Raw genomic sequence first — 20,308 nt, 5'->3', positions numbered from 1 at the left:
TTCTTCGGACTGGGCAGAAAAATAAGGCACTGGCCCAACAGGAGAGGCAACCCATGCTGGCTCAGAAGTATTATCAGCACTGGCCAGCCGTGTGGCCTGTTCTCTCTTTCACTTTCTGCCCAGTGACACGCGAAACCACAAAGAAGTGTTCGCCACTCACTCTTGAGTAAAGACAGACCTGTCAGATATTTTACATCAAAAGATTCAGCGACCACCAGGTCACCAGGGATCCAATGGCACCAAAGGTGTCACAGGTCTCGTCAGTGGCGCCCTGATGTCACCGCAGCTTTGAGCAGTAACCAGAAGCCTGTCGATGTGGCCAACGCAATTTCAAGCTGTTTACGGAGAGCAGCCAATTCTTCTAGTGTCCGTTCACAACAAGTACGGCCTCTAGCCACATTGTGCTGCGTAAAAACCTGAATAAGACTCCATAAGAACACAAAGCAGTCAGGAGTAACTGAGAAAGTAAAACCAGGAAATTACGCGACTGTGGCGCTACTGAGGTAGGAATGTACGCAAAATATAAATGAGGAGGGTAAACAAAAATTACAATCTGCTCTGCAGGGTTCTCACTATAGCCTAAGATCGCAAGATCTGCAAGTTTCTCTACTAAAAATGAATGTATCCACAGTTGTATTTTACTAGAAACTCTACTTACCCAAAAGCTACTACAAGGAAACAAACACGCAAACTCTAAATGACTGATCTAAACTATACGCTATACTTAGATGAGATTAAAACGGAGTCACATGGCGTGGCGCTTCTCGTGTCTGGATCTACTCGAGAAAGTTGCCTCACACAAAGATACACACAAAAATTTACGCAAAAAACGTAGAGTAACTTACCACACTAGTCTATAGAGTAAAACACACAGGAATAATTAATTTATTTGCAAAAGTACGCGAGAAACAGAAACTAAAGTAAATTACTGGTTATCAGACAAACTGGTACAGCTAAAGGTGTCATCTCGGCTCCACTGCTGCAGCTATACTGAGGTTCATAAAATAGTCCACAAACTAACGCTGCACTACCCTGTGGTACTGAAATGACTTAACATTATGAAATGTTATTGTACGGCAGTGTTAATGTTAATTACGAAATAACCTAAAAAAATTCAATGGTTTGTGTAGATATTTTTCAACATGCTGTGGCAGGTTGTTGAATACGTGTGTATCCATGTATCTGACTCCTTTCTGTGTTAATTTTAACAACTTGAAGTCTTTATAGAAGTTGTTTTTGTTTCTAGTGTTATATTACTGCTTTGCACTATTTTCCGAGAAATATAAACACTGTTTAATGTAAAGGACATCAATAAATATAAACTAAAAAGTAATTTTAAGAGGTGTCTGCAGGCTGTTTTAGAACTAACACCAAATATAATTCTTATAATTCGCTTCTGGTTTCTCTAAAACTATCATTATCAGTTTGATTTCCCAAAAAACGATTGCATATCTCATTAGTGGATGGAAATTTGTGGAATATACTAGTTTCTTCATTTTAAATCACCTATTGCAGTAGCTACGCATACTGAAAATCCACGTAACCGAAGTAAGACTCTTCACTAATTTTAGGCTGTAAGTTTTCAGATTAAAGTTGTGATCTTGCTGTAGTCCTAAAACTTGACACTTTCTACTTCTTATATTTCATTCAATATTAAACCGTGGTCAAATGGTTTCCAACTACTGGTAACTAATTAGTTTCATTAATGTTATTTCATTTTTACAATATAACAGTTTGCTACTACCTGAAACAGAGTAGGGAATCTGCAAGGGGTTAGGAAAATTCGATTCAGTGTACGGATCGAGTGTTCGCTGCTGGAGTGATATCTGGGCTAAATGTAGATGAGGAAAAAACTGTTAATCCGGTCTCATAACAACAAGGCTGCCGACCTTATGGCACTAAATAAAGTGATAGTGGACAGAAAGGGGTCTACCACTCAACTGTACTTTGGACTGTCGGGAGGCAGCTATTTCGCTCGCAGTAACCCAGCGTTGCATCGGGGAGACCACGTTATAATATGTTGTACCTAAGTAGAGCTCCACGTAAAATAGAACAGAGCGGCCAGTAGAAAACTGGAGCGGAAGTTACTCAGCAAATACCAGTCCCAACATTATGCGATGCCTTTTTAAATACCGAAGATGATTTTCAGAAAGTAGCTCGTGTTCCGTGAGTTCGCATACTCGTACAGGAATCATCTGGAGAAATGAAAAAAATGATGATCGAAATATCCCGATGACACTTTAATCAGGAACAACTGGAAGAAATGAACGCCTGCAAGTTCGTCTGAAAGCTTTAACTCATATACAACAGAAAACAGTAACGATAAAAATGTAGGTCCTTTTTAATATTGTTGTGACATGACAATCTCCTAATTCGATCGTATACAGCTAACCGATATGCGATTTTGTGCAACACTTCTGGAGGCTACCTTCCACTTGAGCAATGTTTTGCGGTGGTTGAACTCGTTGTGGACAGCCGTCTAAAGAATTATTCACTGTTTGTATGTCATTTTAACGAAATGCCAATAATACTTCTACAGCCACTTTTATTTTGTGTGATATGAAGATGGTATCTGTTCCGAAAGAACAGATACCATCTTCATATAGTTAAGGCCAACCGGCCATTGACCTTCTGTGCGGATGCACACGCATTGCCCGAACTCTTACGGGACTCGGTAAGATTGTCTGCCGCGAGTAATGAGTGTAATGGGCTGGAGCACTACGGATGTAGTGTGTGGACATTAAGCTGGGAATGTGGGTCTCACAGGGAGCGTGCAAGGGATAAATCCCCGCAGTCGCACTATCCTCTGCGCCCTTGGTGGCTCAGATGGATCCCGGGTTCGATTCCCGGCTGGGTCGGAGATTTTCTCCGCTCAGGGACTGGGTGTTGTGCTGTCCTAATCATCATCATTTGCCAGCACGGTAGGTCAGCGTGTTCGGTCAGAGGGTTAGCTATCCTCTGTAATAAAAAGAAACTGAGTGAACGGATCAACGATGACCCTGAACGGGTGTCATCGGACGTCCGCCCCGAACAAATTAAACGAACAATATAGAAAAAAATGAGATTAAAAATAAAAAATAAAAAGATGGATAGAGCGTCTGCCATGTAAGCAAGAGATCCCGGGTTCGAGTCCTGGTCGGGGCACACATTTTCGACTGTCCCCGTGGATGTATATCAACGCCTATTGGTAGCTTAGGGTCTTGATTTAATTATCATTTCAGTTTTATTTTGGTCCCTCTGTACATAAGAAACGGCTTTTCCACGATCAGTAAATTATGTTCTAAACTGCTGGCCATTAAAATTTCTACACCAAGAAGAAATGCAGATGATAAACTGGTATTCATTGGACAAATATATTATACTAGAACTGACATGTGATTACATTTTCACGCAATTTGGGTGCATAGATCCTGAGAAATCAGTACGCAGAACAACCACCTCTGGCCGTAATAACGGCCTTGATACGCGTGGGCATTGAGTCAAACAGAGCTTGGAGGCGTGTACAGGTACAGCTGCCCATGCAGCTTCAATGCGATACCACAGTTCATCAAGAGTAGTGACTGGCGTATTGTGACGAGACAGTTGCTCGGCCACCATTGACCAGACATTTTCAAATGGCGAGATATCTGGAGAATGTGCTGGCCAGGGCAGCAGTCGAACATTTTCTGTATCCAGAAAGGCCCGTACAGGACCTGCAACATGCGGTCGTGCATTATCCTGCTGAAATGTAGGGTTTCGCAGGGATCGAATGAAGGGTAGAGCCACAGGTCGTAACATATCTGAGATGTAACGTCCACTGTTCGAAGTGCCGTCAATGCGAACAAGAGGCGACCGACACGTGTAACCAACGGCACCCCATACCATCACGCCAGGTGATACGGCAGTATGGCGATGACGAATACACGCTTCCAATGTGGCTTCACCACGATGTCGCCAAACACGGATGCGACCATCATGATGCTGTAAACAGAACCTGGATTCATCCGAAAAAATGACGTTTTGCCACTCGTGCACCCAGGTTCGTCGCTGAGTACACCATCGCAGGCGCTCCTGTCTGTGATGCAGCGTCAAGGGTTCAAAAATGGCTCTGAGCACTATGGGACTTAACTTCTAAGGTCATCAGTCCCCTAGAACTTAGAACTACATGAACCTAACTAACCTTAAGGACATCACATACATCCATGCCCCAAGGCAGGATTCGAACCTGCGACCGTAGCGGTCGTGCGGTTCCAGATGTAGCGCCTAGAACCCCTCGGCCACCCCGGCCGGCAGCGTTAAGGGTAACTGCAGCCATGGTCTCCGAGCTGATAGTCCATGCTGCTGCAAAAGTCGTCGAACTCTTCGTGCAGATGGTTGTTGTCTTGCAAACGTCCCCATCTGTTGAATCAGGGATCGAGACGTGGCTGCACGATCCGTTACAGCCATGCGGATAAGATGTCTGTCCTCTCGACTGCTAGTGATACGAGGCCGTTGCGATCCAGCACGGCGTTCCGTATTAACCTCCTGAACCCACCGATTCCATATTCTGCTAACAGTCATTGGATCTCGACCAACGCGAGCAGCAGTATCGCGTACGATAAACCGCAATCGCGATAGGCTACAATCTGACCTTTATCAAAGTCGGAAACGTGATGGTACGCATTTCCCCTCCTTACATGAGGCATCACAACAACGTTTCACCGGGCAACGCCAGTCAACTGCTGTCTGTGTATGAGAAATCGGTCGGAAACTTTCCTAATGTCAGCACGTCGTAGGTGTCGCCACCGGCTCCAACCTTGTGTGAGGTGTCGCCACCGGCTCCAATCTTGTATGGATGCTCTGAAAAGCTAATCATTTGCATATCACAGCATCTTCTTCCTGTCGGTTAAATTTCGCGTCTGTAGCACGTCATCTTCGTGGTGTAGCAATTTTAATGGCCAGTAGTGTAGATTGGCCCACAATACAAACGACAATTAGAGTACAATCAAACTCTGTCATGCATAACGTTCTTTACAGCGTGTTGTGACTTCTTAATGGGGGGAAAACTGAACCGACGTCCTAAATACAGGGAATACATCTGCTGCATCTGTTACGATATAGTGAACTGTGTGTCTTATCATCTACAAATAACCATTATTCTTCGATGAAGGAACAAGAGACCAATAGAAGATTATTTCTTGTAAACTTACGGTGTGCACCGGCATTCCAGTATCCACGTCCATGTCTGGATTGTTTGGTGCAAGGGAACATATGAGCGACTGTTCCAAATCCGTGGCATTTATCACAAAGTGATCACTGGGTCATCTATATCCAATAGTACTATTCTCTGCTTTCGATTGTGCCTGTGACTATTTCGTACCAAGTGGCATGCGCGTTTGAAGGCAGTGCTGAATGATGAATATCATTACAATTTTCATCTAGCCCCTTTTTGGGTGTAAAAAAAAATACAAATTGTTGAGGAAGCTGTTCCATAATCCTGCTATATAAACGGTATGTCGATACTGATATTTTTTCAGAGCATCTACAGACAGAACTGGCTAGCATGTGACCTTATCAATTTACAGTAAAAATGAATGCTGAGCAGTCTACTCGTTGTCAGTAGGTGTTGCCACTCGCATTACCACCTTGCAACTTACCATGGTTTAGCGCGATGCAGACCACTAGCAGCACCAGAAGAGAGCGGAGTTCTGCATTTATCTGAAAAATAAAATCGCTTTAATTTATGTGGTGTCAAAGAGCGGACATTTGGTAAGACAAGTTATCCACTAAAACATCAGATACGAGATGCTTCAGATGTTACTAGCATAACTCAGGTCTGTTACTCCGAAGGCCCATTCCTCGAAATCCATTTTGGCTACTTTTCTTTATCCCTTTCCGTTAAGATATGTCGTTTGGGCTAGTGCCAGCATGGGTATAAGTAAGACACAGTCTATTTTTACCTTGATAGTGACCTTAAAATTTCGTACATGTTCGACAGGGCAGTTGTCCCCTAGAACTATTTCGTGACTCACGTACTTTTTTCTACTTTCCTCAAACTTTTCCAATATTCATTTGTTATTCACTAATCTACAGTACTGATGTAAAAGATAATAATTAATTGAGAAATTTTTCTTCTTTTCCAACAGTCGAAGAGACATACTACATATCGAACGTATCGACTTGAAATAACTACGTAAAATGCAATTTTGTCAAATAAAGACATGGCTGGAGACCGTGGCTGCTGTGTGATACAAATTATGAATAGTGAACAGCAGCAACCAGCCACAAATTGGTTTCAGACAACTTTACTGAAAAAGTACCGTTCCTGGTTTTGGAAAACCGCCAGTAAACTAAATGTAACATGTGTTCTGGTAACAGCATGAAAGCCGCCTCAAGATGAATTTTATCATTTTGAAACCTGTAACAGTACTTTTTCAATGACCAATCTGTGGCTGGTTGCTGCTGTTCACCACCAACAATTTGTAAATCCCTAAAAACTTTACAGATACGATTGCCCTTACATGATAACACTGAAATAACTTTCCAGATTCTCTCTAAAAGCTAATCAATGAATTTCACTTTTACGAGTTCTAAATTCACCTAGGCGTGTGTGAAAATCACGTATGACAGACTGGAATTAGACAATGTGTAGCTAAGTTGATGGCTGTCCTTTCCTGGCTGCCACGTGACAACTACATAGGATATTGTACTGCAAATAAAAACTGCAACACAGTGTTTTTCTCCCTCGAAGTAGACATCTAAAGCCGGCCGCGGTGGTCTAGCGGTTCTAGGCGCTCAGTCCGGAACCGCGGGACTGCTACGGTCGCAGGTTCGAATCCTGCCTCGGGCATGGATGTGTGTGATGTCCTTAGGTTAGTTAGGTTTAAGTAGTTCTAAGTTCTAGGGGACTGATGACCACAGATGTTAAGTCCCATAGTGCTCAGAGCCATTTGAACCATTTAGACATCTAAAGGTTGTCTAATGATATTGAATGAGAAAAGATAGTAAAATTTCCGAACCGTTCAAATTTACCATTCCTTAGAAATAATGGAAAAGCTTTTCGGTTCTGTATGCGCTATGTATTAATGGTCTTCTTGACTGACAAAGAAAGTGGAAGTAACGTAAGCAAATTAAAACAAAATCTTTACACAGTAATTTCAGAATTAAATCGTTATTGTCATGTTAGGTGAACATCAGCAAACCATTAATTTGAACGAGAGAATCGGGTACCATCGAATATATACAGGGTGTTACAAAAAGGTACTGCCAAACTTTCAGGAAACATTCCTCACACACAAATAAAGAAAAGATGTTATGTGGACATGTGTCCGGAAACGCTTAATTTCCATGTTAGAGCTCATTTTAGTTTCGTCAGTATGTACTGTACTTCCTCGATTCACCGCCAGTTGGCCCAATTGAAGGAAAGTAATGTTGACTTCGGTGCCTGTGTTCACATGCGACTCATTGCTCTACAGTACTAGCATCAAGCACATCAGTACGTATCATCAACAGGTTAGTGTTCACCACGAACATGGTTTTGCAGTCAGTGCAATATTTACAAATGCGGAGTTGGCAGATGCCCATTTGATGGATGGATTAGCACGGGGCAATAGCCGTGGCGCGGTACGTTTGTATCGAGACAGATTTCCAGAACGAAGGTGTCCCGACAGGAAGACGTTCGAAGCAATTGATCGGCGTCTTAAGGAGCACGGAACATTCCAGCCTATGACTCGCGACTAGGGAAGACCTAGAACGACGAGGACATCCGCAATGGACGAGGCAATTCTTCGTGCAGTTGACGATAACCCTAATGTCAGCGTCAGAGAAGTTGCTGCTGTACAAGGTAACGTTGACCACGTCACTACGGGAGAACCAGTTGTTTCCGTACCATGTACAGTGTGTGCAGGCACTATCACCAGCTGATTGGCCTCCACGGGTACACTTCTGCGAATGGTTCATCCAACAATGTGTCAATCCTCATTTCAGTGATAATGTTCTCTTTACGGGTGAGGCTTCATTCCAACGTGATCAAATTGTAAATTTTCACAATCAACATGTGTGGGCTGACGAGAATCCGCACGCAATTGTGCAATCACGACGTCAACACAGATTTTCTGTGAACGTTTGGGCAGGCATATTTGGTGATGTCTTGATTGGGCCCCATGTTCTTCCACTTACGCTCAATGGAGCACGTTATCATGATTTCATACGGGATACTCTACCTGTGCTGCGAGAACATGTGCCTTTACAAGTACGACACAACATGTGGTTCATGCACGATGGAGCTCCTGCACATTTCAGTCGAAGAGTTCGTACGCTTCTCATCAACAGATTCGGTGACCGATGTATAGGTAGAGGCGGACGAATTCCATGGCCTCCACGCTCTCCTGACCTCAACCCTCTTGACTTTCATTTATGGGGGCATTTGAAAGCTCTTGTCTACACAACCCCGGTACCAAATGTAGAGACTCTTCGTGCTCGTATTGTGGACGGCTGTGATACAATACGCCATTCTCCAGGGCTGCATCAGCGCATCAGGGATTCCATGCGACGGAGGGTGGATGCATGTATCCTCGCTAACGGAGGACATTTTGAACATTTCCTGTAACAAAGTGTTTGAAGTCACGCTGGTACGTTCTGTTGCTGTGTGTTTCCATTCCATGATTAATGTGATTTGAAGAGGCGTAATATAATGAGCTCTAAAATGGAAAGTAAGCGTTTCCGGACACATGTCCACATAACATATTTTCTTTCTTTGTGTGTGAGGAATGTTTCCTGAAAGTTTGACCGTACCTTTTTGTAACACCCTGTATATTATGCTGCCGGGTTCCTCCAGTTGCAGAAAAGCGTTTGAGTTCTCACAGACAACCACTCCTCAGGTCAGCAGTCAGAGTTAGTCTGCATTTGTAGATGTGTTGCAGTACAATGATTCGGGCCACATACATATCCGCAATGAACACTGTTGTTATGTGCAAGACCTTAAAAATATATTTAGCGATGCAGTGTAAAAGGTATATATAAAACTTTCCATACATAATTGTAACTGAGTCAGTAAAAATATAAGAACGGCGGGTAATCGAAGCCAGGACCTTTTCCTAACACGTAATCACCAACTGTATATACCACCCCTACACCACACCGAGCTTTTGCTCATAGCTATCAATCTGTGTACTTATATTTGTATTTAGCGCAGTTAGTCTCGTATTAGTCATTCCTCCGCATTTATTGGCAGTTAAAAGTTCTTGATCATGTAAAAAAAATACGTATTTAATTTATCGATGAGATAGTCGAATGCTCCTCTGCTCATTCACGTGTATTCGAAGAATTTGTCTGGTGATCTTCGTAGTTGATGACATTTATGAAATTCTCCATGGATATTCCACCCTTTGTAAATTTCATGCACAGCATTCCTTTTCGCTTTATTTTCTTATCTAAACAGGCAGCGACACAGATGTTGCTCACGTAGGACACTTCCGTAACTATACGTGCGGTTGTGTTTTGTCGCCTGAAGCTGTCGCGCGCGTCGGTCGCTTCTGTCGCCCACGTAGGACACGGTCTTAGTGATAATACGGGACCACAGCTTTACCGGCGCCACTAACTTGGACAGCACTGGCCGGTCAGCTGGTATAGCTAGCCGCTGTGATGTGAGCTGCTGCTGTTAAGACGTACCGTAATAGAGGCGAGCAGACGAGCAATACAGCTTCGAATGTCATTTAATTTTTTAAGCAGAATGAAATAATACACTGCAAATCTGCCACAATACGCTACTTTGACGACTAGACGAAAACCGCAACACGTTATCATTTTTAACTAACGTACTGTTGTAATTAAAAACACGAATGATGAAAATTTCTGACTTAACCACAGGGTAATTTTTCTGCGTAAGCTGTGTGTACCCAAAGAGAGTATTGAAGGATTTCACCGTATAGTTAAATATTGAAGCCACTGAAGGTATTACTTACAGTCAGTCGTCCTGGGTACAGTATAGAGTGTGACCTGGTAAAGATTGCGTCGGCATCGAGACACACCAATGTTGAATTTGTATCTGTCCTGAGACGCCATGACCGGCCTCATTTGAACTCTTCTGTTGGGAGAGTTAATTTGGAGTTGGAACAGCTGCTTGTGTCGGGTGCAGGGGCTCATATTGGTGTGGTTCCTGTTGATTATCTCAGTAGGTGGGACTATACCAGGCACGGCCTACATCTCAACAGGAAAGGGAAGGGGAAACTGGCTGGGGTAATAGCAGGAAATTTAAGGGGGGGAGGCACTGCCATGAATGGTAAAATACCAGTGGTTACAGGTGTTGGAGCAGCACCTTTTTTAGGATAGGTAAGACAGAAAGATGTCAAGTTCTACGAGAGGTCAGGATTGAAACAAATCTTCAGTTTAGGAAAGAAATTCAACAGCACAATTCTAGCACATTGGATCACCAATCACAGCTATCAATTATAAATTTTCACCAATCACCAGAAATTTTATCTCCACCAAGTTGTATCTCAGTCCTAGGTAATTGCATTGATGAATTAAAGTCACCCAACCCAATTGACATAATCTGCCTCTCTGAACACCATGTGACCACTGGTATAGGAACTAGGCCTAAGCACAATGAGAAACTCAGACAGGAGAGTACTGCAAATGTTAGAATAAGGAAAGGTTCTCATAAAAGTATAATTAAAAATAATGTAAGTATATTTCATCAAAATATTGGGAGTTTAAAGAATAAAGTAGATGAGCTTCTGGTTTGTTTGGAAGATTTAGAAGCTGAGAATGAAATAGATATACTATGCCTGTCTGAGCATCACATTGTTACTGATATGAATAAGGTAAATGTAAGTGGTTATAAGCTCTCTGCACATGTAATGAGAGAAAATATGGAGAAAGGAGGAGTTGCCATATATGTCAAAAGTTATCATTGTGCAAAAAGTATGGAAACAAAAAAGTTTTGTGTAGAGAAACATATAGAAGCATGTGCCTGTGAGCTTAAATTAAATAAAGGCACATTTATAATTGTAACTGTATATAGGTCCCCATCAGGAAATTTTCATCTATTTCTGAAAAATTTGGACTCCTTGTTGTGCTATCTGTCAGACAGGGGGAAGCAAAGTATTATTTGTGGGGACTTCAATGTAGATTCTCTGAAAGAGGGTAATAGGAAAAATGACCTTGAAGTATTACTCGGTTCTTTCAATTTGACACCCATTATTGATTTTCCTACTCGGGTGGTAAAGGATAGCAGCTCACTGATAGATAACTTCTTTATAGACCAAGATAAGTTTAACCAGATAAATGCTCAGCCTGTTGAGAATGGTCTTTCTGATCATGGTGCACAGCTAGTTGCAATATATGACATAGCTCCATTCAGCAATACTAAACAGTCCTCCAAAGTAGTACGTTCAGTCAACAATTTAACAATTGCAAATTTCAGGGAAAGCCTACAGCAGTTAGACTGGGATGAGGTGTACCGTGAACCTGATGCCAATTTAAAATATAATTTATTTCATGACATTTTTGTAAATGCATTTGAAAACTGCTTCCCCAAGAAAATAGTTAAATATACTCGTAAGAAACCTTGTAACAAACCATGGCTTACTAAGGGTATAAAAATATCTTGTAACCGGAAAAGGGAAATGTATCTGACAGCAAGAAAGAGTAGTGACCCAGAAACTATCAAAAATTATAAAAACTACTGTGTTATATTAAGAAAAGTTATTAAAAAATCCAGGAGTATGTGTATCATGTCTGAAATCAGAAAATCTGATAATAAAATTAAAACAATTTGGAATATTATTAAAAGAGAAACAGGTCAACCAAGAGCAGAGGAAGACAGTATTACCATCAAATTCAATGAAAACTTAACGAACAAAAAGTCAGAAGTTGAAAATATTTTTAATAATCATTTTCTAAATGTTGTGGATATAGTAGGATCCAGGTGTCCATTAGAAGATGCTAGGCTGTTAATGGAAGAGGCCATACCTATGCAATTTGATACAATTGAAATCTCACCCACTTCTCCCTCTGAAATTAGGAAAATAATAAACTTGCTTAAAAGCAAAAACTCACATGGAATTGATGGCATTTCCAGCAAAATACTAAAAGCTTGTTCTCAACAGATAAGTAAGATTCTCAGCCACCTGTGTAATAGCTCTCTGGAACAGGGCATTTTCCCTGATAGACTGAAATATGCTATTGTTATACCTTTGCATAAAAAGGGGGATAGATCTGATGTCAACAATTACCGTCCAATCTCCCTTCTAACAGCTTTATCCAAAATTTTTGAGAAAGTAATGTATTCAAGAGTAGCTTCACATATCTGTAAAAATGAAGTACTAACAAAATGTCAGTTTGGTTTCCAGAAAGGTTTTTCAACAGAAAATGCCATATATGCTTTCACCAGTCAAATTTTGAATGATCTGAATAACCGAACACCACCCATTGGGATTTTTTGTGACTCTCAAAGGCTTTTGATTGTGTAAATCATGAAATTCTGCTAGAGAAGCTCAAGTATTGTGGCATAAGTGGGACAGTGCACAAATGGTTTAATTCGTACCTAACTGGAAGAGTGCAGAAAGTTGAAATAAGTAGTTCTCGTAACATGCAAAGATCAGCACATTCCTCAAACTGGGGAACTATCAAGAATGGGGTTCGACAAGGGTCAGTCTTGGGTCCTTTGTTGTTCTTATTATATATTAATGACTTGCCATTCTATATTCATGAAGAGGCAAAGTTAGTTCTCTTCGCTGATGATACAACTATAGTAATCACACCTGAGAAACAAGAATTAACTGATGAAATTGTCAATACTGTCTTTCAGAAAATTACTAAGTGGTTCCTTGTAAACGGACTCTCACTGAATTTTGATAAGACACAGTACATACAGTTCCGTACAGTGAATGGTATGACGCCATTAATAAATATAGACCTTAATCAGAAGCATATAGCTAAGGTAGAATATTCCAAATTTTTAGGTATGTCCATTGATGAGAGATTAAATTGGAAGAAACACATTGATGATCTGCTGAAACGTTTGAGTTCAGCTACTTATGCAATAAGGGTCATTGCAAATTTTGGTGATAAACATCTTAGTAAATTAGCTTACTACGCCTATTTTCACTCATTGCTTTCATATGGCATCATATTTTGGGGTAATTCATCACTGAGGAATAAAGTATTTATTGCACAAAAGCGTGTAATCAGAATAATAGCTGGAGTCCACCCAAGATCATCCTGCAGACATTTATTTAAGGATCTAGGGATATTCACAGCAGCTTCTCAGTATATATACTCTCTTATGAAATTTGTTATTAACAACCAAACCCAATTCAAAAGTAATAGCAGTGTGCATAACTACAATACTAGGAGAAAGGACGATCTTCACTATTCAAGATTAAATCTAACTTTGGCACAGAAAGGGGTGAATTATACTGGCACTAAAGTCTTTGGTCACTTACCAAATAGTATCAAAAGTCTGACAGAAAACCAACAAGTATTTAAGAAGAAATTAAAAGAATTTCTGAATGACAACTCCTTCTACTCCATAGAGGAATTTTTAGATATAAATTAAGAAAAAAAGAAAAAAAACAAAAATATTAAAAAAAATTAAAAAAAAATAAAAAAATTAAAAAAATAAAAAATAAAGAAAAACAAAGAAACGCAAAAAAAATAAAGTTGTTATATTAACTTAAGTATGTTGTTAAATTAACCTAATTATGTCATGTATTGGAAAATTCGACTCGTTCCACATCATTACGAAATATCGTATTCATGATCCATGGAACTAGTATTAATCTAACCTAATCTAATCTAATCTAATCTCTCTTAGCTCCTTCCTTATGCGAATCCGAGAAATCCATTTCGGTTCTGGAAGTGTCACCTGCTACGTTGATAACGAGCCTATCAACAACAGAATCCACGAAGCCAACCAGGAGCAGCATTTTCTCTTCTTCTTTTATGACGAGACGTTCTACATCCCGCCAGCGTTCGGCAGTGAAGTGTGAAAAAGCTGCGTGCGTTAGTTCCAGTACGTCTGGCAGCTTAACAGTCTCGTTACTTCTCGAGCCAAATCCCGCAGCTTGGATCCAGATCAGTTCTATTGGGTTCATATCGTAATGGTACAGCAGCAAATGTAAAAATGCAGTATTTGTGTGATGTGCTCGATGCTGCGAAAATGGTTGTTTTTCATGTTTCTACGACACTTATCTACCTCTGTGGCATGAAACGATGGACATAGTCCAAATAAAGAGGATTTGCTTTTTCATTTTTCCCTTAAAAATTAACTTGTCATATTTTCTTAATTTAAACAAGTTTTGTGAACAGTCTTTCATAAGACATCGATAACTGAGAATTTGTATTTGAAATGGAAACAGGAATTTCGCGTCCAATATGTAATTAGAAACAAGAAGACGTGCATTATTCATAAAAAATGATGATATTTCAAATTCAGCGAGGAAATAAAATCGTATTGCAGAGATTTTAACCAAACACCAACTTATCCAGGGGCTTCATGTTCTATTACGCTACCTTTTTTTCCCCCAAATCTTATTTTGTTCGGTACTGTTCGTTGCGTTTGTTCGGGGCGGATGTCCCATGACACCCCTTGAAGTTCATCGTTGATCCATTTACTCAGTTTATTTATTACAGAGGGCAGCTAACCCTTTTTTTTATCGTTGTGTTTGGTCGTCGCGCACTATCCCCTGTTATCTTTAACCTATATATTGAAGAGGCGCTGAAAAAAGTAAGGGAAAATTCACAGACAGGTGTAGTAATTCATGGTCAACGAATAGATATGATAAGATATGCCGATGATATAGCTGTCCTAGTTGAAAGTGAAGAAGATTTTGTAGCCCTACTGAACAGAATGGATAAAGTTATGGGGGAAGTATATAATATGAGAATTAATAAAGCAAAAACAAAAGTAATGGCGTGCGACAAAAAAGATCAAGTGAAAGTCCAAGTTCATGTAGGCAATGAACTGCTTGAACAAGTCGATAAATTTACTTATCTGAGCAATAATGTTACCAGGGATGGAAGGAGCAAGGCAGAATTGAGAAGTAGAATTGCTCAAGCAAAGGCTGCTTTTAACAAGAAGAAAAACATCTTAATACCTAAGAGCAGTTTGTGGCATGCTATGGGTGTGAAACATGGACTCTCGGGACAGAGGAAGACCAGAACCTAAATTCTTTTGAAATGTGGTGCTATAGATGCATGCTCAAAATAAAATGTATCGACAAGGTCACAAACGAAGTGGTTCTGGAAAGAGCAGGTGAGAAGAGAAGTTTCTGGAGTTTCATTCTTAAAAGAAGAGAGCAACTTCTTATTCTCTTCGAATTCCCCTGCATTCACTAGCAACACGTAATTTAACACTTAGTCTTTACTGTTAACTAAAGAACGACATTAAAGGTCCACAAAACTTCGACCGAGCGAAATGGCACAGTCTGCATTCTAGAGAACCAGGCTCCGATTTATAGTCCGGCCATCCAAGTTTAAGTCTTCCGTGGATTCCTAAATCCCTGAAGGCAGGTACCGGTGGAAAAAACGCGGCCGATATTCTGTCCCAAACCAAGTTTATGCTCCGCCTGTAATGACGTCATCGTCGACGAGACGTGAAACCTACATCATCCTTTCTCTGGTTTTTTCAACAAGTCATGAGGCTGCAAATTCATGCTGGGCACAACACCAGTAAGGAGTGACAAGTGGAATGGACTGAGTGGATTTGCCGTCTCCTGATTGTTTGAATACGCCAAAGAAGCGACTACTAACAGCTGTCCACTATAGTGGGCGCTATGCGACACTGTGTGTCAACACACGCGAGAAACGGAATCACCCATGTGGTACGTTACGTATCTCTTATCCAAAGGCGCAAAATAAGAGTGCCGAGAAGGCCTAAAGAAGCTGGGTAACGTACGATAGGAAGTGCGTCTAGTATCTTCGTTACGTGGTACTCACCGCCATGGTGCTCGCACAAAACTGTTCGCTGCGCGCAGCAGCTTGCCTGTCGCTTTATATACTGCCAGTCGCAGGCAGCAAACACCGCTTGATGATGTCACAGCTGTTGCAACATCTCACTTCAGAGCTACGCGCTCTCTCTTCGGTTGCGATCTGTGACTTGGAAACATCATTCAAATTTACACGATATCTGTAATAGTTTGATGGCTACAAGTATCACGTGTACTCATAGCTATTTTTCATGAAATGTCGAAATTATTTCATCTCTTAACTCGAAACTAATAGGAGTAGCCCGTCCCCCCTATTCCCCTCTAACAGTTCAGACCCTCGATACGCTCATGTGTACCACCTAAGCATCTGAAAGATGGAAGGAAAACAAAGCTTAACGTCGCGTCAACGCCAACTCGCTAAAGAGGTAGCGCAACGCCGTATGCAGTAAGGATGGAGAAGGAATTCGGACGTATGCTTGTCAAAGGATTCGTCATGGAACTTTAAGTAAGCAGTATAGTGAATTCACAACAAACCTGAATCTGGATGGCTGTGCAGGGATCTAAACCCTGTCCCCCTAATGTCTTATGCGCTTGGTAACGGTTTTAGAAAGGCGGCGTAAAGAGAAGTACATGGGCATGACACTGGTTATACACAACGTTATGAGTAAAGAGGTCGAGAACGTGCTAAACTTGAAATCTGCATTGTGCCAGTTGTGTGGACAGAACTTTGTATAGGACTGGGAAAAGGGAAATTCCTATATAATTATTAACATCAGTTCTGCCTCCCGTTCATACAGTGGATGTATCAATGCAGTTTTCCACTTATCCGGAAAAGCAATCAGATTGCCAAGTTTTTCATTATCAACATAATTAATTTTACGGCTTTTGGGCCAATTGTTTTCAAGAGTTTTCCAACAATTCCACTTTCAGCACAAGCTTTATTATTTTTTAACCTTTTAATTTGCATAGCAATTTTGTATTCATTTGGTGCTGATGAAACTGAATTAGCTGTTGGTAAACCTTTCGGGATGTGAGGTCACGGTCCAATAAACTCTTCTGTTCCTGACGTTTCGTCCAGGTCTGCGCTGGACATGCCCATAGGCGCTCCTCCGCTGAGTCTTGCCAACTGACCGGTCGGACGTCCGAGAGCGACATGAATACTCTAGGTCAAGGTAACACTTGATGAGCTGAGATAATCCTTATCAAAAATAAAACTTAACTATCGATTGTTGTCTAGTCAAAGATAAAACTGTCTAGCGATTCTGCAGAGCTGCTGTCCATATGTCGCTAAGTTTCATTGCCTCCTCTTTCCTGTTAAAATTATCCTGAGGCTTATAAATTTCAATGGCTTCTCTACATAGTCGTGGATAATAATTTGACGTTGTAGATAACATTTCTGTTTCAGAAAACTTCACTTCGTGGTTTCCTGACTGAAAAGCATGCTCAGCTACAGCTGATTTCTCTGTTTTTGCTAGTGGGTAAAGACATTTGTGCTGTTTTAGCCGTGTTTTTACGCTCCTCTTGGTAGACCCAATATAAACTTTACCATACTTAAATGGAATTTTGTGTACACCACATGTCGACAGAGGAGGGCGTTTATCCTTCACTTATAGGAGTACTTGACTTATTTTCTTTGTTGGTCTTCGACCGCGAGCTCATACCCCGAAAGGTTTACCAGCAGCTATGTCATCCGGTCGTCAAAGCCTTCATTCTACGAAACTGAATTAGTTTTTTAAACAAATTTCTGATGGAAATCTTTCTATGGACTCAGGGAACCTTAGAAGGTTCCTTGCTATTGTCCTTCTTGAAGTATATATTGTGGAGCTGATAACCATTTAGCTTCAACGCACACTTGTGCAGTCGGGCTAGATAGGGGGTAAGCCGATCCGAATCCTGGTGGCAAAAATGTTTTAGTGCCAGTATTTGGCAGGCAAGGGAAGGAACAGTGGTGGCGTAGAGTTCCTGATCACCAGACTTTGCGCCAATGTCGTGATTTAAAAATCAAACCTCTCCGCAGTGTCTCGTGAAGTGAGGGCATGTGACACTGTTGATGGTGATCCGTCCGTCGGATGGGGACGTTGAGCTTGGCGGCCTTGGTCCTATTCGTGAAGGGTAGGCTATGTGCCAGCGCCGGGTTTCACCCTCTCCCATCTCTCATCGTCATCATCATCATAATTATTATTATCATGTAACACAAATATTACATTACACTCGACATAGACACACACACACACGCACACACACACACACACACACACACACACACACACACACACACACACACACATGTAGTATTACAAATACTGTAGTGGAGCATATTGAAAATAAATAAACAGAGAAAAATCATTTAGCTTCGTTTCATTACTGTAATATAATAAGAAAAGTTGCAAAATATCCGGGAATGTGTACATTATGTTTGACACTGACAGATCGGACTATAAAATGACAAGGGCCAGTAGAGTTCGCTCTCAGAGGGTTCTGTACAAACTTAGTTATGTATATAAATAGTTCATCCATCACGGGAATAGAGAATCTCGACGATTTTTGCCCGTTATCAATATCGACAACGGCAAGATATCAGTTCCAGCAATTCTAAGACTTTCGAGAATATTTTAATTTTAAGTTTAAATTTTTGTGTTAATTTCGCTTTTTCTGTTGTAATTCCTGAGAAAAAGGGGTCTTAACAAACGGACAACAAATGACCAAAAAATACTTTTTCATGTGATATAATAAAAAATTAAAAATTTTACGATTTTTCTCTTGCTTCTTCTGTGAAACCTCCCATGTTGCCGAATTCCATGATTCTAGGTCAACGCGAAGCACCCTATAGGTTCTGACGAGTGACTTTGCGAGTATCAACACATGTGACATAAATGGCCGTATCTTTTGTTTGTATTGATTTAGAAGCTTAAAGTTCATACTCCGCCAAGCGACTGTAACCTTAACACATGACACAGATTTGAACTTGATACGTCTACCTGTTGCTGAGAAACAAGGGTCTTAACAGTCGGACAGACAGACGGGTAACAAATGACCAAGACAATATTTTTCATGTGATACAATGACAAATTAACAATTTTCGGATGTTTTCCTTTACTTTTACTGTGAAACCCTGCTTCTTGCCAAATTTCAAGATTCTACATTAACGGAAAGTACCCTACAGGCTTTGATGAGTGAGTTGGCAAATATCAAAATATGTGACGTAAATGGCCGTTGTTTTGTTTTCCGACACTTAGAAGCTTAATTTATGCACCGCCAATGGACTATAGACCCTAGTACGTGAAATAGATCTGAACTTTATAAGTCTACCTGTTCCTGAGAAAAAGGGGTCTTAACAGACGGAAAGACAGGAAGACAGACGTATAACAAATGACCAAAACAATTTTTTTTTCGTGTAATATAAAGACACATTAAAAGTTTCCGATTTTTACCTTTATTTTTACTGTGAAACCTTGCTTCTTGCCAAATCTCAAGATTCTGCGTCAACGGGATGTATACTACAGGTTTTGATGTGAGAATTTGCGAGTATCAGAGTGTGTGACTTAAATGGCCGTGCCTTTTTATTGCATTGGCTAAGAAGTTTAAATGTTTTACATCGGGAAGGGGCCACAGAACTTAGTGTGTGACATAAATTTCAACTTGATGCGGATTCCTCTTTCTGAGAAAAAGAGGTCTTAAAAGTCAGTCAGACAGACAACAGATAGACGGACAACAAAGTGATGCTAATGGGTTTCGTTTTTACCGAATGTGGTACGGAACCCTAAAAATCAAATCAATATGGAATATTGTTGAAAGAGATACATGAAATGAAACCACGGAAGATGATATTATTTCAGTTAAATAAATGTTCATGTGTAGCAGATATTTTAAATAATTACTCTTAAAAATTTACTAGAAAGCAAAACATTACTCTCTGGAAATAATAATGAGGGCACGCAGTGGAATAAAAATTGATCTCATTTTCTCACCCGAAATAAGGAAGATCATCACGACTTCAAAAGTAAAGCTTTATGCGGGGTGAGTAATATTTCCAACAAGACGCTAAAAAGTGTGGCCTTATGATATATAATGTTCTTAGTCATTTATGTGATCGACCACTAATTCGTGTTGTTTCCCAGACAGACTAGACTATAGCAATGTTAGATCTCTCTACAAGAGAGGTGACGCTGCAGATGTCAACAACTGCCGCCAAGTGTCACGCTTTGCATAAGTCTTTAAGATTCTTGAAAACGTACTGTAGAAAAAAAGGGTTGTCAACCACCTGTTTAGTAATGGGATATTTAGCCGTTCACAGTTTCAATTTCAAAAGAACCACTCTACTTAGCCAGTTGTTTACATATTTACTGTCCACATAACAAAATCTGTAAATGATAAGATATCGTGTTATTCATAATATTTTATTACAGAAGTTAAGTTCT

The 20,308-nt window shown here is 40.5% G+C and overlaps 1 protein-coding gene across 1 annotated transcript in view; it reads right to left on the bottom strand.

The window, feature by feature from the left end:
- Positions 1 to 15,972, bottom strand: part of LOC126469542 (uncharacterized) — a 34,461-nt gene extending 18,489 nt beyond the window's left edge. The window contains exons 1-2 of the mRNA XM_050096660.1: positions 15,901 to 15,972; positions 5,616 to 5,676 (exon numbers count right to left, since the gene is read on the bottom strand). Coding sequence (XP_049952617.1) covers positions 5,616 to 5,676; positions 15,901 to 15,906 — 67 coding nt within the window. The 5' untranslated portion in view covers positions 15,907 to 15,972. The remainder of the gene's footprint in view (positions 1 to 5,615; positions 5,677 to 15,900) is intronic.
- Between the last annotated feature and the right edge of the window lie 4,336 nt (positions 15,973 to 20,308).

The sequence above is a fragment of the Schistocerca serialis genome, chromosome 3 (assembly GCF_023864345.2).
Source record: "Schistocerca serialis cubense isolate TAMUIC-IGC-003099 chromosome 3, iqSchSeri2.2, whole genome shotgun sequence".
NCBI lineage: Eukaryota > Metazoa > Arthropoda > Insecta > Orthoptera > Acrididae > Schistocerca > Schistocerca serialis.
This window is presented reverse-complemented; position numbering and strand designations above follow the sequence as displayed.